The sequence below is a fragment of the Colossoma macropomum genome, unplaced genomic scaffold (assembly GCF_904425465.1).
Source record: "Colossoma macropomum unplaced genomic scaffold, Colossoma_macropomum, whole genome shotgun sequence".
NCBI classification, from domain to species: domain Eukaryota; kingdom Metazoa; phylum Chordata; class Actinopteri; order Characiformes; family Serrasalmidae; genus Colossoma; species Colossoma macropomum.
The window spans coordinates 33,612,039-33,636,222 of record NW_023494805.1 but is presented as its reverse complement, the minus strand read 5'-3'; the positions used below and the strand labels follow the sequence as shown (position 1 = coordinate 33,636,222).

At 39.3% G+C, this 24,184-nt stretch overlaps 2 protein-coding genes across 7 annotated transcripts in view; one reads left to right on the top strand and one right to left on the bottom strand.

Annotated features, from left to right (window-relative positions):
• Positions 1-11,047: 11,047 nt before the first annotated feature.
• mad2l1 (MAD2 mitotic arrest deficient-like 1 (yeast)) lies at positions 11,048-17,639 on the top strand. The gene is made up of 5 exons (XM_036596846.1): positions 11,048-11,169; positions 12,995-13,141; positions 14,105-14,225; positions 16,420-16,523; positions 17,317-17,639. Exons 1-5 carry the CDS (start codon positions 11,106-11,108, stop codon positions 17,487-17,489), a joined length of 609 nt encoding a protein of 202 aa, XP_036452739.1. The 5' UTR covers positions 11,048-11,105; the 3' UTR covers positions 17,490-17,639.
• Positions 17,640-19,390: 1,751 nt separating this feature from the next.
• Positions 19,391-24,184, bottom strand: part of pde5ab (phosphodiesterase 5A, cGMP-specific, b) — a 66,688-nt gene continuing 61,894 nt past the window's right edge. For all 6 annotated transcript variants that reach the window (XM_036596124.1, XM_036596125.1, XM_036596121.1 and 3 more), the window contains 3 exons: positions 21,553-21,627; positions 21,342-21,425; positions 19,391-20,507 (listed from right to left, as the gene is read on the bottom strand). In XM_036596124.1, the coding sequence (XP_036452017.1) occupies positions 20,385-20,507; positions 21,342-21,425; positions 21,553-21,627 (282 nt within the window). In that variant the 3' untranslated portion in view covers positions 19,391-20,384. The remainder of the gene's footprint in view (positions 20,508-21,341; positions 21,426-21,552; positions 21,628-24,184) is intronic.

Below are 24,184 nucleotides of genomic sequence, written 5' to 3'. Positions count from 1 at the left end.
GGCTTGATGCTATGGTGACTCACTATTGCCTCTTGAGGTACAAAATGGTATGACGAGACAGGATGAGCCGGGGCTAGCTGGTTAGCATGCTAACTTCAGTAGATATCTCTGCAACACGATACAACTTTGACATAATGTCAAAAATGTCGGTTCTTCACATTCTGTTGATATTTTTAGTTAATTTTGGCCTGTTTTAAACTAAAAATGTAAAAAATATCACCTTTAAGCACAATGCTGTCAGCAGGTCCATTCCTCATAACATGGTAGGTCTTTTTGCCTTTCGGTGTTACGTGCTGAAGTTCTGCACTGAAATGTAAGGAAATATAAAGAAAATTACATTTTATTGTCCTGTCCGTGTACTTTGCGGAGCTTTGGTTAAAGTTATTGCATGACAACATACTGCAACACATTACTATAAAAGTGTAATGCGTTCACTGACAGAATCCCATTTTTCCTCTCAGCTTAACTTCCAACGGCCAGCTCCAGTGATATGATCAATCATCATTTGACAGATATTACAGCAAAACCATTTGAAGAGACAACATGTAAAAAAAAAAACTAGTTACATCTGCTTCTTCTACAAATTGATAAATCACCTTTATCCCCTGAGGACTACTTTCTCTGAAGCAGTGTGGGATCAATTAGGGCTTGTTTCTTTTTTCCCCTAGCCGGTGGTACGGTCCAGCCACGTGCACAGCTGGTGCACTGCGACGGCCTAATGTGTTATCCAGTTGGCTCGAATGACTTGAAACAACATCGCTGTGTTTTTGCTGCTTGCCCCCTAAATTACCTGGGCCCCTGGTGTTAGTGTCCATCTCCCAAGAACGAAAACACTGCACAGTTACGTAGTCCGTTTTGGAGATTTTGAAACACATTGTGTCAGTCATTTTCAGCATTCTTGAACAAGGAAATATGAAGGCGGAGATGACCAGAGCGACCCAAACCTAAAGTAATCTGAAGCGACAGAGCTGGATTTGAGCCCAGGATTCTCGCTGGATTCAACATTAGCTTCTGTATCCCACTCTAGTTGTGTAATAGTCTGGATATGTTCAAGAGATGCTCCTTTATCATAGTCTGACTTGGTCAGCTGCCAGTTTTGTCACAATGAAACAAAGGCTGAAGAAAAAATGTTACGCTTGCTAAAACGATGTGTTAATTAACAACACACTTTTTGTGTTTTCACTGTTTTAACACAGCATGTGTCAGACACAGATTATGTAAATAGAACACATCTTTGTGTTAAAAATCTGTACACACTGTCTGTGGTAAAGTAATTATTTGGCCAAAAAATGAAATGTACACAATGTTCCCCTTACCTCAAAGGTAGTTTATCAGCCAAGACATGTTTAGTGTGTGAAGTGTGCTTCTCTAGTTTGGCACTGGCTCTGTGAGGCTAATGTAGCTGCTAACAAGTACTGGAATCCTATAGCCACCAAGTAGCATCATGCAAACTGCATACCTAAATCATCACATACTTACCTCAAACTGCAGTTGACCTGTTAAGTAATCTCAAATGGACTTGATCATGTGGTTTTTGACACTGTATGACACTGTTTACTATAAAAGTGGACAAAACAGAGCAACAATCTTTAAAAATTAGAAACAGTGTGAAGTGAAGCGGCCTCGCTGCAGAACAGGGGGCGGGGCCCGGGTGGCCAAGCTCGGGACTCGCTCCTTGCCCTTGTGCCTCTCGTGGCTGGCACCGTCGCTCTCCTCCTCCCGCCGTCACTCGTGTCCCTCAGCGGAGCTCTGGCTTTGCGCTCTGTCCCCCACCCACTCGCAGCTCTCTCCCCACCGTCCTCGCCGGGGTTTGTCGCCGCTTGATATTTGGGCCCTGCCTTCCGGCAGGCTCTGACAGCCGCCATCAAGGCCAGGGGGGGTGGGCGCACACCACAACAGTGTAACGATGACATAGCATAGACACAATAGACAAATTTGATTATGTCTGGGGTTGGTTGTAGGATAGGGAAAAAATTAAGATTTGATGTACATATAGAGAGTTACACTGACATGGTAGACAGCCTAACAATGAAGAGTACCTGCTAGTTAGGTCTCCCCCTTCACACAATGCCACAAAGCTGGGAAGGTGAAGGTTGACACATGCTTAATCAAAGTCACACGAAGCTCCATTGCATCTTCTCAAACTGCTGCTGTTTCACTGTTTGCATTATTTCACCGGACTTTTCTATGCACTGTTACAATTAGCCTCTCAGTCTGTTACAGTACAGTAAGTTGTAACATTTGCAATCATGTCCTTTTTGACTGAATTATTCATGAATGGTAGGTGCTGGAAATAAGCTTTGGTGACACTTTATTTTGAGTGGTCCTTTTCAGATGAAATAAACACTCAACAGACTCTCAGTAACATATCAACAACATATCAATGATGTAGCAGCAGTGAATTTATTCAGTAGATGATCAAAATACTTTTAATTAACTATGTAAATAAAATTGTTTATAATCTGCTAAATTCAGCTGTTTTTCACTATGAGTGTCCAAGTTCATATCTGTGGATGTTTAACCTGAGAGATCACTGAATATGTAACTGGTCTAATACTGACCATCTCAACATCCTCAACAAGATGTTATAGACATGCTGCTATCATCATTCTGTCACTGGAGCTCAACTGGATTAGGGTTTGGTTAGGGTTAGGATCAGGATTAGGGCCAAGGTGGGGGTTAGGATTAGGTTTTGGGTTGAGGTTAAGTTTAGGGTTGAGGTTAAATTTAGGGTTAGGCTTAGGGCCAGGTTGAGGGTTAGGATTAGGTTTTGGGTTGATTTTAAGATTAGGGTTAGGATTAGGTTTTGGGTTGAGGTTAAGATTAGGGTCAGGATTAGGGCCTAATAAAAGCAAATGTGTTACTGTAAGTAACGTATCAACTGGCCATCTTCACAATATTTACCTCAATGTATTCAGATGCTGCACTACTGTTACTTCACTGACATGCTGATGAGGTGTTACTGATACTCCGTTACGTGTTTATTAATCATCTACAAAGAACCACCCCAAAAAAAGTGTTACCCAAGCTTTATGCTTTCATTGGAAGTAGAGAAGTGTAAGTTGCTTGTGTATAAAAATTATTCATCTTTTTACAACTATTTAGCAAAAAACAAAATGTGCTAGGCTGTTCCCTGCTCTCCTGTACACTACATGACAAAACACAATAAAAATAAAATAGCAGTCATTTTGAACTCTAATGTTTTCTCTACTTTTGTCCATTTTTTCTGACAAAGGAATGAGGGTTTGGGCTAAGGCAACAAATATTGCACTCACACAGGTCACTCATCACTCATTTAATTGTTCCTGTCTCTTTTTTCTCTCTTATCTAGTGAGCATCTTAAATTACAGCTGTCAGCATGAACTCATCTTGGAATACCAATGGGCTGATGCAGACAAGCATGATTGGATACACAATCATAAACGCTTTTCAACGTTTCAATAACTTTATAAGTTAGGTTTCTGAGGCAGATATTACTACACCGCACAGCAACACTTAGAATTCCCCCTTACATTCAGAACCCCCATCTCTTCAAGGGTATATCATGGCCATGCTATGAAGGTTCACCTGCCAAGGCTTATGTTGAGGCAAAATTTTCCCTTTTTTACATTTTGTTCATAATTTATTTCATTATGTTTTGTTTTGTTTTTTTTTTGGTGCTAACTGGTGAAGTTCCCACAAAAGGCAAGTTGAGAATCTTTTACTGAACAGTTGTGTAAAGTGAAGGTTTTGCCCACGAGCAGCCAAGAGTGCAATTACTGCATAGAGAAAGTATGTGAGGCCCAGCAGCAGCAGTACGGGAATCAGCGAGGAAAGACATGCAGTATTTCAGAGGGGTTTCTCCAGCAGTCTGCTCACCTTCTACAAGTCAACTGTTTTGATGAGACAGTGGTGATATGCTACATTATGTACAGCACATATAAACCTACTTACAACGGTTGACAAACTAACAAATTTGATTGGGGAAAGCAATGAATAATGTTGAATGAAGCAAGACACGCACACTGTATATGTTATCTAAGCCAGTAATTTTCAAACCGGTCCTCGTGACCATATGCCAGTCCCCAATTTTGCTCAGTCCTAACTCTTAACACAAGCAAAATGTTAACTGTCTGGAGGCCCCAAGGAACAGTTTAGGAACCATTGATCTAAGCTTAGTGTTCATAATTTTTTATACTTATGGGTTTTGAGTGGACAAATGTAGACTAGCTCTGCTCCTGCCACTCTGACTCCTGTACAGCTGTACAAAAGTGTGTGTGCTTGTCTTGTTTTCACATCATAAATCATAATTACCTTGGTGACATGTTGATTTGTGGGTTGTCTCTCTCTGCTGTTTCAGTCTTTCCGGCCTGCACTGCTTGTTGACTGCATTGAGATAAGCTGAGGATTTGTAGGGGTCTGTGTTTGTCTTTTATGAAGCCTCATTCTCTTTTTTCTGATCATATATTTCACTTCTTTCGTAGATTCACATGCCCTGCTCACCTCAGCATGTATGTTTTCGAAACAACTGCAGAATGTCCAGATAACGACTCTAAATGCTCAGCATTCTCCTCCAGATGGGTGGACTCAGAGGTCATGGTGACACATGGCTCTGTTCAGAGCAGCTCATAAAGCTTTCACCTCCAAATCAATGCTTCTTGCTCTTGATGTATTTTTTCTAACTTTCTATGTACTGTTTATTTATCCAGGATGTACACTGTAAAAATGTTTTGTTATTCAGCTTAAAAATATGTACTTCATATGGTAAGAAACAGTTTAACTCCTTAGAACAGCAGACCTATTACAATACTAACGCATGTTATACAGTATCTACATAGATTACAATGCAAAATAGTCAAGTAAATTTTAGGTTGAAGACGAATCTGATATACTACGTTTATATGTGTGTGTGTGTGTGTGTGTGTGTGTATATATATATATATATATATATATATATATATATTTTCAGTTTTTGGCCTGCTGCCCTTTATATTGTGTGTTTCATGATGAATGGACTAAAGGAAATGGCCCAAAATTACTTTGAAAAAACTCTGGTTACATTGACTTACATTAAAAGTAAAGTAAGTTTTTTCCTTCTCCTGTTATCATTTTGGAGATACAAGGTTTTGTTCCGACATACATATATATATATATATATATATATATATATATATATATATATATATATATATATATATGGGTCATTCTACAGAAACGTCCACTTTTTTATCTATCCATAGGAGTCACTGGTGTTACACATAAGATAGGTAACACCAGAGTCTTTTTTAATGAAAAAGCATTTTACACGGTTGCTATAGAGCATCAAACCACATATTGTCAATCATGGAATATTCACTAAAATATGTAATTTAATCCATTTGTATTCTATTTTTTCACAATTACCTAAGAATAAAGTAGGTCATACCAGTGACTTCAACTAAAAGCTTCATATGAAATCATATAAATCAATATATGTTTCAGATGAACAAACACAATAATTTCCATCAATCTGAATAAAACACTTCAAATCAACTTCTGCTTCAAACCTATCACTAGGAAAGACCCTTTAAATCCACAATATTATATCTGTCCATGTGTACTATACAGCCATATTATAACACTATAATCTTCCATTACATCTAGACCACAATGCATTCTTCAGAATTTCCAAAGAAGTGGTTATTTACTATAGAAATATGTTTTTTACATTCTATGAGATTCTTTAAACTTTAAAAATGTTCTTCACACACATCTCATTTACAAAAAGGTTGTCTAAAGAAGCAAAGTCAACCAAAAGTGGTTCTTCTATGACATCACTCCAAAGAGCCCTTTTTGGCATCTTTATTTTTAGGGGTGATATGATAACTATTCAATATAACTTCTAGTGTTATATCATAAGACCATATTTGTCCTTAGCATTTAGCACACAATAATATCATAATACCAACATTGTACTAAGTGCATAATTTCTACATGAATAAAATGTATTACAGATGATAAACACTTTTGCATCAAGTCAATTCAGTGCATCTTTTTTCAGTGTGAAAGAACATCAGAAAAATAACACCATATGGAGTAATTCTACTAGTCGTCCATTTGGGATTTAAGGCTTTGGTGGGCTTCGGTAAGCTCCAGTGACCAGCGGTGCTTTGAGACCCAGTAAACTCCTCAGGGAGGAATCGATTTTCTCCCCCCTCCCTTGCCTTCTTTTTTTCTCCCCTTCCAGCTAAACAGAAAGCCTGTTGTGTTCCACCAAAAGAAAAAAAAACACTTGGAGCTGGTGGGCCAATCAATGTAATTGTAAGTACACATGCCCAGAAGAGGAGGTAGACCTAGTAGCTCTGCAGTTATATGTGAGTGTGCAGCATTTGCTGAATATCTTGCTTCCTGTAACTCATCAGTCATAAATAGTTTATGCATGACTGACAGGTTTTAATGATGCTGAGGGCTGTGTATTTAAGCTTTAAGCACTCTGGCTCTGCTATATTAAATGTCACCCTGTCTTGGCACGTGGCGCACGTCAAAGACGGCCCACTTTCTCCAATTAACTCCCCATTGGTTTTGCCGACTAAGCCTGAACAGAAAAAGCCCACTGTTAGCATTAGACATGCCATATATAGCACTGCATTGCGCTTTCTGGACCACGGCTAGTCAGAGCGCACTATGTAAGCTCAGCAATCACTGGGCCTTAGCCATACACCTCTTACATCAGATGAATGAATACCACTATAGCTACACACTACCTCTCTTTCACCATACATAACGTTGTTTAAAAGACCCTTTACTTCTCCCTCAGCTCTCAGTGGACGCTGGATTATAAATGTTGTGACTTGGTTTGAAAACACTTGGTTTAAATATGAAGACTACACTCATGCACGAATATATGACATATGATTTCAGAATATATTATGGAGATTATTATATTTGGAGAGAGATGTGTTTTTTTAGATTATAGCCCTGATAAGTTTCTCACCCCAAGCATTTTGGTACGGAAGTATGGAAACTGAAAATCATAAAATTTTATTTGGGGCAAACTTTTTGCTGAGCCAGAACTGTTACTAGAGTCTATTCAATCTTTCAAAATTAATAAAAGCTCTCAGTTCAAGACCTAAACGTTTCTATAGGTGTCCTTCAAAAATCTAATCTTTTAAGCTTTGGCTTTTTTTTGCATCCTGATAAAGTGGCCCTGCTGTAGAGCTAAAAGGAACCAGCTGAGAAATATTATTTCAGCTTCCTAATAAAGAGATGGAAATGCACAGATGTTGGAAAGAGGAGGAAAAATCCCCTTAACACCCCTCGCTCTGTACCCCCAGAACACAACAGATGTGTTTGTAAAAACCATTAGCACTTTATGGCATCGTCACTCGATTCCTCCCAGGAATAATATAAAACCTTTCAGAATGGAAATGCGTAAAAGAGCAGACTGGGCCGTGTGCCAGCTTTGGTCCGATAGGGTCCAAAATTGGTACACACAGAATAGGGGTGGGCAATATGAGGATAAGATATTATGATCATGATAAATTACATCACAGTTTCTGTGTGCTTAAATCAGAAGTATCGTCAGCACTTTAACAACATTGATTAATGTTACACTGCATCAAAAAGACACTTAACAAGGGCTTCAAGGTGGCGTCGCTGTCTAAGATTTTAGCCCATTGTTTCCGCCAGTCCATGAGAACTGAACAGGTCCTGTTTGATTGGATGTAATGTTGGGCAGTAAAACGTTAAACAGTTAATGTACTAATAGATTTTGGTTTAGCACTACTGGTGCATTGTGTCTGTCCCAACTTATCAAACCTTAAAAAGAAATAGAAAAGTAATATCTTGAAATGTATTATATATTGTGAAAATGTAGTATTGTGATATACCACCCCAGCATAAAATTCATACTTAGAACTGTATTTTATTTTAAAAATCTCTTTTGCTGATTTAACATCTTTGCGTGTAGTTCAAAAGGGGTAAAGATGTCATACTTACAAGCACCACTTTAAAGAACAAAACTGAAGTCCTGCAGATTTTCATTTATAGAAGCCAACCGTAAAAGGTGTCATTTCTAGAACTTTTATAGTGGCTCCATTATGGCTAGTTGGAGGACGTATAGGCTGCAGGGAAGTGCTACACAAACTATAAAATGAGTATGTGTGAGTTACAGAGGCTGCAGCCAGATGCTGGGTGGCTCGCCTTTTACGAAAATCCAGCTGTCCAGCTGTGACGGGCAAGAAGAAGGTCGAGCCAAAGAGCAGGCCGGTGACGTGTAACACTTTGGGCTGTAGATGAACGGGGTTGTGTTTCAGGGGGAAGCATATACAGGAGCGCGGGTAAACATTCTGCTGTAAGTGTGATGCAATGACTACTGAGTGGTAAACTCCGGCTGCTCTCAGCAACAGGCAAAGAGCCAAACTGACTGAGTATACATTCAGCACAGCATGGAAGGCCTCAAACTTAGTGGATTTTGTGGAATTCCTCTATTTGTAGATTTTCTTTTGGACACAGACATTAGTAAAGTGTCAACAGTTATCGGTTTACTCTTTACCTATCAGAGTGAGAGACAAAGTGAGTAACTGAGAAAGTGAGTAGGAGAGAAAGACTTAAAGAGAGAAACTGAGAGAGGGAGAGATATGGTGACCATTCATCCTCCGTTTCCAGGACATGTTCTCTTTTTGGGCCTAAAAACTTGTCGACTAGGATTTCAAAGTTGCCTAAAATGTATGGGATTTGGCTTTGCTTTCAGTTTAACATTTGCTTACTGTAGTGTGTTCCATGCTGCTCTCCTGATCTCCAGTCAGTGTGTCAAATACCTGCATATTCGGGGGTCCCATGTTGGCTGGTTACTCTAGCATTGGCTGGCTGCAACTCACTCACCATAGTAGTGCTGATTCTAGCTTCAGTGGCAGCAAATGTTTGGTTGAACAATTCTTCTTCTGAAAATGCTCTTTTCTAGTTTGGTAATGCTGTATTCCACACATTCACTGAACTCTTACACACCCCCTTTTTCTTCGGTTTGAGAAATGAGTCACAGTTCACTCTTTCCACCAAGCTCTTGGGAAATTGGGCAAGCTTTCACATTTACAAATATGCTGCAGAATATTATACAGTTTTTCAGACATATGCCGGGCATAGGTACAGTCGCTATTAGGGACCAACTGGGTGAACCAATTTGCTAAGGCGCCACCCTGAGGCAGAGCAGTGCTCTAGTTAAGAATATCAAAGACAGAAGCTTGTTGTTTTGTGGGTGAAGCAGCTAAACAACAAGAGTTTTCCCTGAATTTGTATTTGAGCATCCAATTTTCCCTAAAGGACAACATAATGTCATAACAAATTCAGGAGGTCGAAAAGGTTAATTAGGGAATCTTGGACCCCCCAGGACCCCATGTATTTCATACCTTGTCTCCAGTGTTTTCCTTTTTGAAAACCAAAACATGGTCACCCTAGAGAGAGAGAGACTAAGAGAGAAAGAGAGAGGGACAGGGAAACTGAGAGTCAGTGAGATATATGGAGAAACAGAACTGAAAGACTGAGAAAGAGAGACACAGCAGGGAGAAGGGAGACTACGAAAGACACTGAGAGAATGAGAGAGAATGACAGAGAGAGAAACTGGGGAAGAGAACGAGAGAGAGCTTGCAAGAGAAAGAGACTGACAGAGCGAAGGAGAGGAAGAAAGACAGAGAGAGGCTAAAAGTAAAAAAGAGAAAGAAATGTGTGTATGTGTGTGTGAGGGAGAGAGAGAGAGAGTGAGAGAGAGAGAGAGAGAAAGAGACAGTCACAGAGTGGGTGAGAAAGAGAGAGAGAAAAATAATGAGTGAGTAAGAGAGACAGACAGATAAAGAGAGGTGTGTACGCCCACACACAGTCAGGACAGCTAACCACTGTGGTTCCTTTGTGTAACCACCAACGGTACCTCAGCGGAAGTTAACGGTCATGTCTAATTAAAGTAATCGTATTATGTACCACCTTCTTTATGCTGCTCATTGACAAGCAACTGACATGTTAATCTGGTAGAGGCTTTACAGGTAAGACAAATAAAGTAAATGAACTTGTTTGGCACTTCGTAGAAAACACCTAGAGAGGTGACTTATTCAATTACATCTAAGCACCTTCAGGCAAGTGTAGTCCATTAAATGAGAAAGCTTATAGATAATGTTTATGACACATTAATTACAACAATTTGATCATTCTCATTACAAAGTAACCTAAACAGCATGTTAAACTGGTAGAACAATGCAATAAGTTCCAGGACAACAGATTAATTTGAAATTATTTGTGGAAACACCAACAGAATCACCTGAAAATACAAAGCCACCAATGTACCCTCTCATGAGTGACCAAAAAAAAAGGAAGAAAAAAATGGCAAAGTACAAAAGTCCCCCTCTGAAACTTGCCATTATACCTGTAGTGACCCCGGTGCCCCAGGGGTCAGAATGGAATGTGGAGTGGAATGCAGCCAAGTTTTTTTCTGGGCCAGAATTTTTACAATATATGGAGCCCCCAGTGTGACATGGTGATTAATTTTTACCTTAGTGGCCTCTACAATAATACTACCATCAGTCCCTGTATTCTCTCAGCCCAGTGATGTCTTTGGACATATTTTTGTTTGCTAGCAGGTGAGGAAAATAGATAATTCACAACACAACCAGTTATACCAAAACAATTGCTTTCAGCAGCAAAGTCATCATGTTCTTTAAACTCGGATTACATTGAGGGAAGTCCTTATGTTGGACAGAGTAGAGTACCACAGGCGAATTGAGAAAATAATTATCATAATAATAACAATAGCTTAAGAAGTAGTGTTGGAAAACAATAAAACTCTGATAAACAATAATAAAACACAACAACAAAAGACTTATCATTAGTTACAAACATTTATTTTTGAGAGAAAATAATACATTTGAGTAAAAAAATAAATTATATAGAATGGACTATATTAGTAAAAGTAATAATAGATGATTTTATTTAAAAAAAAAGACAAATTTCAAAAAAAGCCAGCGCCGACGTCGGGCGCAGTGACGCAGTTACGTAGGTTGTTTTGATGGCACGCATGCGCGGAACTTCAAACGCGGTCTGAATTCAAACTGAGCGGCGGGTAAAACAGAGAGAGCAGCGGGCAGCCGAGCACAGACACGAGGAGAATGGCCAAAACACTGCAGGGGATTACGCTGAAGGGCAGCGCTGAGCTGGTTGCGGAGTTCTTCTGTGAGTCCAAGCATTACTTTATCCGTTAATTTTAGAAAAGACGGTAACGCGTTGCGGCGCTCTTCGGTTTGTAAACGATTTTCAGCTCTTCTGACTGTTTACAGCTAACTAACTTAGCCACCTCGCTAACGCATAACTTGTTAACTCAGACCGCTTAGCCTTACTTAACTAGCAGTTAAACCTGGGAACCGTGTTGGTAAATTATGGTTATAAGAAAACGTTCAAACCCGCTGAGAGCATGTTTAGTAGCACGAACGGAGCCACTGGTGGCCACGTTAGCAGCTAGCTAGCTAAATTAGCTAGCTAACATGGGCTAGTTTCTCTGTGCTTAGTGCGATGGCTCCTTTAATGAAACGGCTTGGCATCCACCATAACACAGACGTGTCTGATTAGCTGGTCATTATCGGTGCACAGCAGCTTTAACATGTGTCCTTTGTAATTGTGAAAGCGAACTGTTAGTGGTAGTTATTTATATTCATTGTCTGTCCTGCTATAAAATAAAGCTAACGTTATCTCCATTGCCAAAACATGCTTTTGTGAACATATCGTGCACATCGTCAGTAACTTACGTGTAGAACATCGATCAACTTCATGTTTCGTGTTTCGAGTAACGTTGTCTGCCTAAAAGGCAACAAATATAACATGCTGTAACCTAGTTGCACACTGTTTTGTTTCAAATGCCTATGTGTGGGCGATGTGGAGAAAATCTAACATCACGGTACACACAATTAATGCACCACACACCTACAGCCATAACATTAAAACCACCTTCTTGTTTCTGCAGTTATTGTCTATTTTATCAATTCCAATTACCATATAGGTGCACTTCGTAGTTCTACTTTTACAGACTGTAGTTCATCTGTTTCTCTGCATACTTTGTTAGCCCCCTGTTACCCTGTCCCTCAGTGGTCAGGACCCCCTCTGGACCACCACAGAGCAGATATTATTTGGGTGGTAAATCATTCTTAGCGCTGCAGTGACACTGAGGTGGTGGTGGCATGTTGGTGTATTGCACTGGTCTGAGTGTTTCATTATTTAAAAAAAAAGCAAAGTTAGTCCTGTTTAACTGGATTTAGTGCAATACAGTGTACCAAACATTGAACAAAAATCATTGTTTTTTATAGTATTTGTTAAATATAGCACTACTGATTCTTTTAACTCCATTTCCACTGATCAGATATCTGAAAAAATAAATATTGTAACAGCGCGTATTGTGAAAATTTGTAGAACTATGAAGATATTGTATTTTTGTCTTGTCGTCCACCTGTAGTTCAGACACAGCAGTGCTTTTTTTAAACACCTCAGTGTCGTTGCTGGACTAAGAATAGTCCACCAACCAAAAATATCCAGCCAACGGCATCCTTTGACCACCAATGAGCTGCTGTCTCTGACTTTACATCTACAAGGTGGACCAACAAGGTAGGTGTTTCTAACAAAGAGCACAGTGGGTGAACACAGTGTTTAAAAACTCCAGCAGCATTGCTGTGTCTGATCCACTCGTTCCAGTGCAACACACATTAACATGCCACCACCACGTCAGTCACTGCGGAGGACAATGAGTATAGAAATAAGGAGGCAGTTTAACGTTATGGCTGATCGGTGTTTGTACCACAGTATTTTGTTTTCCGAGTTTGTAAGCGATTTGAAACAGATTGCACCAGCAAAATAGTCATGCAGCACTGTATTACATTGGTAGTTATTTACAGGCTTTTTATGATGCATACAGTGCTGAAGTATGATACAACATACCTTAAAAATGTTTCATGAAGCAGTTTATCACAATATTGATAATATTGCCCATCCCTGACTGTCTGTTATTTTACAGCATTTGGGATAAACAGTATCTTGTACCAGCGAGGAATTTATCCTGCAGAGACGTTTACCAGAGTCACTCAGTATGATATGAGTCTTCAGCTCACCACAGACCCCAAACTGAAGAACTACCTCACCAACGTTGTGACACAACTCAAAGGTAGGCATGTGACACGAATTTATAATAGTAAGAGGAGTCAGAAATGTAAGATCCTTTTTATGTAGATCTCAGTCTGTGGGTTTCCATCATTCGGGCCTTAGGTAGAATAATAAAGTGGTGGTTTAAGTCTTTTAGTAATTCATTTTATTTTATGGTCATGTTTTTATTAGGGCAGCCCTAAATAAGTCAAATACTTTAGTATTAGTTTATTACATAGATATTTGTGTCTTTTGGAAGTCTTTTTAGCCTAAAATAAATTTCATGTCATGTGAAGTCTCAACTTACTGTATTAATACAATCTATAGTTATTCAAATATTATTGCTCAGATAAACAGCTTTTTAAAACTAAATTTTTGAATCTAATTTTCTCAGGATCCTTTGCACAGTACTATATATAAAGTTCTTACCAGGCATCCATGTCACCTTACCGGAGAGTGCAACAAACTCTACCGCTTTCCACTTGGCCACTGAAGCAAAGATACCTGAGATACCACATGGAAGCACCTTAAATTATCAGACACTTAAATTGCTCACTGCAAAATTTGCATAAGTAAGAAGTTGGTATACCATCATCCTGAATATTTAAGCACAGTGAGTGATCCTTATCCAGGTACCCTAGCCTTCAAGTCTGCTCCATCATGTACACTTCAGGAACAGATATTAGCCTTTTTTTTCCCTGGTTGGGTTTTGATGTACATAAGATGTACATCTACCACAGCCTGTAAGGACTGACCCACTCATTAAAATGAAAGCTTATCTGTTCCATGTATTTGACACTTTGAATTTTGTTGTTTTAAAGGGTGAGTATTTAAAGCCTGTAAAACGCTGTTCAGGCCAGCCTTTTTTATATGTTGTTCAAAATGTTTAAAGTAAATGTTTTCTGTAAAAGTAAAAGTCTGTATGTTAAAACTATGGCTGGTTTCTTCTGAGCTGTTACTAACCTTTTGCCTAATTTTCCCCCAGAGTGGCTGTTTGATTGCACAGTGCAGAAGCTGGTGGTGGTGATCACATGCCTTGAGACAAATGAGGTCCTGGAGCGGTGGCAGTTTGACATAGAGTGTGACAAGACAGCCAAGGAGAGCAGGTATCCTCATACTTGAAGAGAAAGTAGTATGTAGCTTGTAGCAACTAATAAAATAACTTGGAGAGTGAAGTTAGATCTAACTGGGAAGATGGGTAATAGGGATGTGCATTCCGACTTGTTTTGCTATTCGATTAACTGTAAGAGTTTATGAATGGATATCTGGTTAACCACAGGAACGGAAAAAACAGAGTTTGGCCAAAAATGATGTAGGGCTGTAGTAGAGCTGGGCGATATGGCCAAAAACGTTATCACGATAAACAAAACTCATATCATTCGATATCGATACATATCGCGATAAATGTCAAATCATGATTTCTTTCACGTTTGAAGGCTGATTTTGCTCCTGGGTGGTTAACTGTGGTTTTAAATTATCACTTACGGTCCGATCATGACAAACACTCGGCAAACAGTGGAACATTTCACTAATCTGTCATGGGACAGTGGGAGAAAGTTTCTGAGCTGTTTTTATCAGCTTGAAAAGCACCGCTGCAATTTTTGTAATAGTCATGATTTAAGAAAGAAAACAGATTATTTTTAGCTGTCTGGTGACGAGCGCTCGGCTACCCCGTTACAAATGCTAAACAAGTGGCCAACAACAGTGCTAAACTCTTTAGTTTCTCAACAACGTCATCTCGGTTTGGTAGGTCACTGCTGTCACTCCTACCACATCCATGTCAGAGCAGATCACAGTATTCAGACACCAGCTAGCGACGACTGGGTTTCTCTATGCTATCGTAGTAGTTTAAGGGGTGAACCGCAGTGTATCTGATGCTCGCTGTGTAAAAGCATTATCTGCAGTGTGAATCTCTCACACCAGTCAAACTGAGTCCTCCTTTTAGGTATGTTTAAACTGAAAGCGGTGATTTTGTGTCTTGTTTGATTTACAGTATCATCAATTCTCCGTGTTTTGCCGGAGCGCTGCTTCAAGTTAGCCAGCAGCTAAAAACAGCTAGCCTGGAAAGATAGCGCTCTCCTGCTCTCCAATGCCTCACAGCTTCCTCAGTTTACTTTCGAACATGAACCCACTTCTTTCTTTAACTTTCGTTGCTCGAGAATGCACTAATACTAAAATATGACGGTTTGGCGCTGTAACACGGCGCTGTAGACGTGATTTAACACCGCTAAAGTTGTTAGGAGGCATGGAAAGAGGTGAGTTCACCGTAGGACAATACAGTTACACCACTGACCTCGTCACTCACACTCGGTCACAGGAGAACAGATCGCTGATAACATCCACTCAGACAGGGACTGTATAACTCCGCGTTTCAGCCGTTGCTAAAGTATATTTGGCGACCCTACTCGAGGCCCCCTCCCTCTCTAATCAAGTCGAAAAAATTCGGAAGTGCGCCCTCTCCTGGCGACAGCTGAGTAGTGTCGCTTTCCTTGCAGTAGAAAATGCCACCAAGGCTTTCGCTAAAACGTGGAAGTGTGAGAATGGTGTATTATATCGAACATTTATCGAACCTGTCTTATTGCTCTATCGAGGAAAAGCCATATCGCGATACTTATCGTTATCGTTTTATCGTCCAGCCCTAGGCTGTAGGCTTACTTTTTTGGGTGACCACACTGGTGTTGCACAAACATATAGCAGCAGGCAGAGCAATACACTTACGTTTTATCATTCAAAAAGAGGCCCAAAGGGTTTTTTTAGGCTTTCCTGTTGGATGAGTAATGAAAGTTGCCTGCCTCTTCAAATGAGCTGACGAAGCTAACCAGTGTCACACTGGATGCAGATGAGGACTCGTTTTCACCTCAGAGGATGTGCCAGCTTGTTAGTTTGTCAGAGAAATTCATTTCTATTGTTTCTGGACCTAACTAATATCAGCTACTTAGCCTAGTAAATGATACAGCTGTGCCAACCACCCTACCTCTGCCTTCTCACTCATGTCCTAGGCAACACACGCATGTTTTGGAGTGACAAAGTATGACATACTGGCAAATGCGAGCAAAACCATCAGGTCTCAGTGAATTGTTAGCCTGTTTTTCTGTCTTCCAGTCATAAAATATAAGATACCTGATTAGTGATTTCAGTACTGGTACCTCGAATGGTTACTCAAGTACTCATGTTCATGCCTAGTGGGAAAATGAGTATGCAAGGTTATTTAGTTGTACCTTCTAACTAGATTCCTGTATCTGCATATGAAATGTCGTAGTTCATTTGTTCATATGAAGTACGTTGTTATGCATGTTGCAGTGCTCCCAGGGAAAAGTCTATGAAAGCCATCCAGGAAGAAATCCGTTCTGTTATCAGACAAATCACAGCCACTGTTACCTTCTTGCCTTTACTGGAAACAGCATGTAAGTACACTTCATTCTATAAAAAAAGTAATATCACTAATTGAGTATCCATGTTCCTAAAAATTGTGTTGTTTAATTGTTGCAATAAAGTTACTTGAAAAGGGATCTGATGATAAACACAGTGATTAGCAGTATGCCAAGGTGCTTTCTGTGGTTAAACAGAACATCAGGGTCGCACAATTAAATTCTGGTGGATTTTGTTGCTAATGCAGTCATAAAGGAGTTATTAAAAGTATGTTTTGAAAAATTAATTATAAATAAAAATAGGCCCAAACAAATATTTCATGATTCCAGACTGAGCGTCACTGGTTTATAATATGGCTTTTGAGGATGCTTAACATTTTTGATTGCCCAGCTACGGATTTGGTACACATCACAATGTAATGGAGTTAACTGTGGAAATTAGGACAAATAACATTGTAATGGAGTTTACTGTAATTATCCCACTCATTTTCTCTGGATCTTGGGAGAAATTATGTATTTAAAATTCAAATGCATTTGATAAACAAACAAGGGATAAATTCTATACATAAATAAGTAAATAAATTGACCAAGAAAGCCCTCGTATGTGGAGGAACACGCCAAAGAGATATGAGACTGACACAAATTTTTGCTTGAATTTAATGCTGTGAGAACACTTTGCATTTACATATTTCACCTGAGGAATTGCATCTTAGTTGAGTTTTGTTAAATAATTGCAAAATGCATTTTTTTCTTTCCATTTTTAATTACCTTATTCCTTTTTTATATATGTATATAAATAAATTCAACCCCTTCCTTTGACTTGGCACAGGTGCATTTGACCTCCTGATCTACACAGACAAGGATCTGGAGGTTCCTGAGCAGTGGGAGGAATCTGGGCCTCAACTTATTGACCAATCGGAGGAGGTGCGGCTTCGGTCTTTCACCACATCTATCCACAAAGTCAACAGTATGGTGGCCTACAAAAGGACAAACTCCATGTAAACATGTTTCTGTCTCACTTTGTCCGTTTCTGTAAATAGTTGTGAACTTTCTTTGTTCCCAAGCAAATCCCTCATTTGCAGAGGTTTTTTATGTCTGTATCCCTGAAAATGGAAATTAAAAGTCCTCCTTTGACATGGGGGGAAAAACCTGTGGGCCTGCTTAGTATTGCATTTATCATTCAGGCTATATGCAATGACTGCAGATGGTCAATAGGTGGTGACAACGTATTGGTACAAAAACAAATGTGATGCAAGCGCATGAATGAATTCTCAAATGAAAACGTGTTTAAGATTTTAAATAAAATACTCCACTAATAACTATTTGGTTGAAAGTTAGGTTGTCATTTTAGTTTGGATCTGCATGAGTAAAAGCTCTAAAATAAAGACACATGAGAAAAGCAGTTGTGTTGGCAGAGGTTAATGGAAGTTCCACTTTGATTCAGAATCATCTACTTGGATCATGTTTTGCTGCATGATAGTGGTGGTGTGATGTCCTAGTGTGCTTCCATTGATAGTTGGCATGTTCCTCTTTGAACTGGCCTTTCTATAAACATCAAAGACTGGCCTCCCTTGTTGATGGCCCAGCTGAAAGGGGAACACGAGAGAGACACCCGCTGGGCTGATTAGCATGAGAAGAGGAAACTAATGAAGCTGAATGATGCTCGTACAGTGAAGCATGGATCTGCATTTGTGGGCTTTTCAAGAATTATGCTTCGTAAAAAATGCAACAACACCCATTTTAATTTAGTGTGGCAAAGTCTCAAAAAAGGTACTATACTCTTACTGGGGTGCTGTCCTAAAGGGTATGTCTTAAGTACCCTTAGAGAACATAATTGTATCATATTCCATTGTAATTGTGTTTTGTATACTGACTACATACACCCTGTCTTGACTACTTTTTCCTTCCCCCTGGGAATGGTGAATGTAGTGTACCTCTAAAGCTCATTTAACATACATAATTGAACCTTAATAGGGTACATTTATGTTGTACCTTGATGACATGAATGGATTTTGAATATGGACCCTTTTCCTCTTTGTATTGAGAGCAACTATTAATCTTGAACACTATTAGAGGTCCTTCTAAACCCATTTACTAGCTTTACAACAGAAAACAATCATGGACAAATGATTTTGTTGAGACGGTCACATATCTGTGCCTCTTCGTGGATGTATACAGTCAAAATCCTTGAATCGTAAAGAAAAAAAAACATTTCAGTTTCAAGTGTTAATGTTGCACTTGGTTGCATCTAAATATGATGGAAGCTGCTTCACTGTGATGAATAAATTGGCTGTCAGTAGGTTCTCTGAGCACAAGCTGCCACCAGTGAAATAAAAGTCCTTACCAACAAAATTACAGCAAATAAAGTGGCCTGGGGCCATAAAATGTAACCAAAAATTTTATTTTGTAGGTGCTAAAGTACCGGTGTCTCCCCTATGACAAAGCTAAAATAGACTTAGTAATGAGAATACCTGGACAAAGGTAAACATCAGTGAACATTTCTGAAATATAAATCATGCCTAATTTCTTTTGGATTGGTAAATCTAGCCATCCAGACAATACTGTGAAAGCAAAACAACTATGATCAAATATTTTGGCTTTGGCAGGTAGAGACTATTTTGCATATACCTGCTATCCTATCAAAATAATTTAATTCCATTTTTAATTTTCATTTGTCTACATGATTTTTGCACAGCAGCTGCCCTTTACATTGTGTAAACAGTTAATGATGAATGGACCTGAATGGTCTGTTGATTGTTGAATTGCTCAGTGCAATTCTCTTAAATAGTTTTACCTTCTGTAAAGTTATCATTTTGGAGATACATGGTTTTGTTACGTCGGTAATGATAGATCACTAATATATCTGTAAAAAATCAGTTAAAGGAATGGGAGGACACACAAACTTGTGAATAATTAAATATATTTTTCCTTCAACAGTTTTATGCAAGAGTTTTTCATGTAGACATAAGAAACTAAATTCCCACCACATAAAACAGGCTTGATATAAAGTTAATAAATATACAAAAGGCATGTGAAAATAGTAACACAAGGTGAGAAAATTAATAAAACATTCTTCTGGATATCTGGAGTGGATGTGTTCCTTTGCAGTTGCGTATGTTAGCTTAGCTCTATGGTGCACTGAGTGAGAAATAAATTATGTTCTTTGTGCATCTACCTCCGTTTCTTCAGTTCAGTGAGTGAGCTACAGACAACCCAAAGATGGGACTAAAATAATAAATATAGCTCTGTATCAATGCCCTCATACAGAGGCTATGCAGGGTTTGCAGTGACTCAAATCAAAGACCCCAGTCTTCTTTTTCTTCACTTGCTCGCTTTCATCAGGCCCTTCTCTGTAAGCACTGATTTATATCACCTGGAAAGGTCAAAGCAAGTAATAGCTACCCCGCTTGAACGTACACAGTCCATCAGTAATCAGTGCTGTTGAAGGGAAGCGGTCACTGCATTATACTGGTTGTTCAATTCCTGAATGAGTCTCAATCCATTCCACTAGATCATTTGTGGATTATTTACAGTGACTGGACAGATGGAAATGACTGGTTTCTTAGGCCGATAACATCAAGCATCACCAAACATACGTGAGCCCTCACCTTGGTGATGAGAGGTTGTGTTAGTCAAATTTGGATTTGTGTGTAGTGGAACATATTGCTTCAGTGCTAAATCCCTCCACCACCAAAACTAGATAGGACCAATATGATTCTGCTGTGTCCCTAAGACAAAACCGTGTTCAGGCCCAGACGTCATGAAACTTAGCAGAAAATGTGAGTGGCTATGATTAGTTGCTTAAACCTTGAGCATCCACTGTGAAGGAAGGACCTTGGGGAAAGGGGAAGACTTTCTCTTGATTGGTGGGACGAGCTGTGTCGGCCAGCTGTGGGTTTAGAGTCCTCCATTCAGTAAGCCTGCCTCATCACCCTGCTCAGCTAATAGTTTCCAATTTTGCCTGTTCTTTCTACAGCCCTCCAGCAGGGGGGAGCAGCAATCTGACATACTGGCCAGTGTCTGAAACAGAAGGAAGATGTAGATAGTGCTTTGAGTAAGAAATTCATTGCAATGTAGACATTTCACAGCATAAGAAGGAACAGTAACAAATCAACAGCAATTACACAGCTGGACCCTACTGCCTCAAACTTCTACATAGGGTGGGCAATATGACAATATTTTATCATTATCATGTTTGTCTTTCTGAGCATTATGGACATGATGGATATCATTACTTAAAGTCATTACTTAAAGAACACTGACCAACTGCATTTTTCATTAGTAAGGGAGAACACTTACTCCTATTTAATTGGATGTAGTGCAGCACAGTGTAATGTTAATAATCATTCAGATTTCTGGTTTCTGATTGTTTTTAAAAGTGACACTGTAAACACATTTTGTCTGTGTCAAAATATCATGTGTATTGTGTATCATGAACATTTTTTTTAAGTATTATGATACACTATATCATCCCTTTACTTTTATTAAGAACAATTTTTAACAAGTGGTGCAAGAGGAAGCACGGTTAGCGGGCTAGTGTCATGCTAGGCTAAACCCCAAGACCTCAAGAAACCGGCCGTTCTTTACATGTCTTGCTAATGTCCACTTCCTTAACAACAAACTGATGCAGGACTTCTGCGCAACTCCATTCAGCTAAACAGGCCTTTTAGTCATTCAATTAAACCAGCTAACCTTAGCGTGCTTTCTGCTGTGTACGCTGTGCTGTCTGTGCTCGTTTGTGGAATACCAGGATAAAGGTTGTGACAAACCAGAAGAATTTCAACCATTATACCGGATGAACTTGTATATCACCCACTACTTTAAAGGCTTATAAACAGGTTTAGTGGCTTTTACCTCGTATAACTGTGTGCAAATGGCATCGATGAAAGACACCTGCATGCTGGGAATCTTATCACGCTTCTCTCTGTTCATCAGATCCTGAGAGAGAGAGAGAGAGAGAGAGATGGGTGCACTTTTAAAAGGTGACAGTGACGTCTGTGGCTATTGTTGCCTTGGTGCCGCTGTTCTAACAGTGTAATGTAAAGTACGCAGGAAGTAAACTTACGATAGGTTCAATGTTCAGTTCTCTCCTTTCTTTGTCCCCTTGCTCAAAGAATTCTGTGGCAACAAGCTCAGCTATCTGAGAAGACAAGCAGATAAAAGTGTTTAAAAAATGATGTACAAGACTTCGGGGCTTATGGGAAATCACCTGATCTTCCTTCTCTTTTCTTCCTCTGAAAGCACCGACATTCCAGCCATCTATCAAAGTGTTATTTCACTGCTGCCCAGAACTTTATGCCTCTTCTTCTTTTCTCTCCCTTCACTAAGTTACCCCTCCTGCTAATGCTACTCACCCTTGACAGCCCTGCACTTCCTGCACTTTTGTGGATGGCTTGCATCACCACACCATTAGAGTGCTACTCATCTCTTTCTTTTCTGGCTTCTCAGTACAGGCTACCTCGTCTGTGTTGTTTTAGACAGTAAAAATACAGTGAGGGGAAACGATTGTTCGGACACTTATTTAATTTACTTGCAATGCATAAATCCACTTTTAATGTCTTGACTTTTAACATATAAGTTATAGAAATATATATGTGAAGGTCACATGAAGTTCTAGATATTATTTGAAAAAATAATTCTCATGCAAATTGCACCTGGTGTCATATAAAAGACATTGCCATTGGTTGGGAAGATTTCACAAAACAAGTAACAATCATAGTGAAAGAGAGGGAGCGTCCTAAAGATCTCAGGGACAGCATTATTAAACAACATTCAAATGGAAAAAGCTACAGAGCCATAACAAAGACCTCAAACATCCCTGTCTGTACAGCTGGTTCAATAACATGCAATTGGAAAGTTTATAGAACCACAACTAATCGTTGCCAGACAGGTACGCCAGGCAAGATGTTACAACGTGCTTTCATAATAATGATAAGGAAGGTAAGAAGGGTGACCTGAAAGCAGCAGGAATGACAGATACACAGAGAACAATAAGCAATGATCTCTGTTCCTCCTCCCACATTAAACTCCTCAGCAAAACAAGAAGCACAGAGATGTGCATCTTTATATGTGTTTAGACAAATCAGAACTCTTTTAGAACAATGTACTCGTCAGATGAAAAAAATTCTTTGGCAGTAATTCATCTCATCATGATAGGCTCCAGCGCCCCACCGCGACCCAGAAGGATAAGCGGTTTCGATGATGGATGTATGCGTGTATGTTGGGATAAAGAAGCACTGCACATATAAGCCCAAGAACACCAAACTCACAGTGAAGTATGGTGGTGGGAGTGTCTTGATACAGGGCTGCTTCTCTGCAGACAGTATTAGAGCATTACACATCACTGAATGAAACATAAATGGAGCTACATAGAGGGACATATTAGATGAGAATTTAATCTCATTAGCCAAGAAACTGAATCTGGGGAGACGATGGATGTTTCAGCAAAACGACCCCAAATATAGAGCAAAAACAGAGTCCAAACTGGTTTCTGTAAGGTGAAGGTGTTTGCATGGCCTAGGCAATCTCCTGACTTCAGTCCCACTGAAAATGTACGGAGGATTATGAAATTCCAAGTCCAACAGGGGAACCTCAAACCCTTAAGAGAATTGATGATGGTTTGCCAAAACTGAACTACAATGCTGCAAAAACGATTACTTCTTAGCTGTCTTGAAGCTGTTACTGCCAACAATGGCTTTACAACAAAGTACTAATATTATTCGTTTGTGCTGTGTGAATTCTTTTTTCCCTGTCAGTTTCAAGTGCAACATCAGAAGCCATTATATGTGTACATTTCAAGTAGATGTATGCTCTGGAAGTATATTAAATAACACAATCAAAAGTTTTTGAATACTTATTACTTATTTCACATGACTAGCTGAAGGCCAGCTTCCTGCAGATTATAAGTACTGTTCAACATCTTGCATTCATCTCTAACTCTTTGCAATTCAGGTTCACAAAACCAATATAAAAGACACGTCACCCTCATAATAAAAATGCTTTCTGTACAAGCAGACAGCATGAAAGCTTTACTACTGATAGACATCTATATTAATCTTAGCTGTCACCCAAAAATGGGTTAGGCCAACAGTTCAGTATTCCTTTCTGCTTTCTACATGAACACAGCACTGAGCTTGGAGCAAGATGCAATGATTTCATCGCAATCAGACATGCTTTATTAAACTGCCATCTGGGCCATGTGTTGATTAGGCAGTTGTAATCAAGAAAAGAGGCCCCAAAGGTAGCTCAACTGAAGGCTTCGTGTAAAAGGGGGAGAGAAGATTAAAAAGTGCTAAACATTTTGTTTCTAGGTAGACACATGTTCCATGTTTTGTATTTCCAGGTTATTTTATAGATTTAGTGCATTGTAGTTCACTGTATCATTTGGCAGGTGATAATGTGGTATAAATGTATTTGCATAAAGGTTCAATGGTCACAGAGCTTTGTGCCAGAAAGGGCTCCAGCTTAACTATAACTGGCCAACTTAGTTTGTTCATATCTGTTAGTCTACATGTAGAGATGTAAACACTGTTCAAAGTTTCAAAACATTGTATTCATCCCCAACCCATATATAGTCAATATGTAGAAAATAAGCTGCAAAAATGACTTGAATACATAGTTGTTGTAATGTCACAAAAATAGACATATTTAGCCCACAGCAGTGTATCAAACCCAATCACACTGGAGTTTATAAGGAC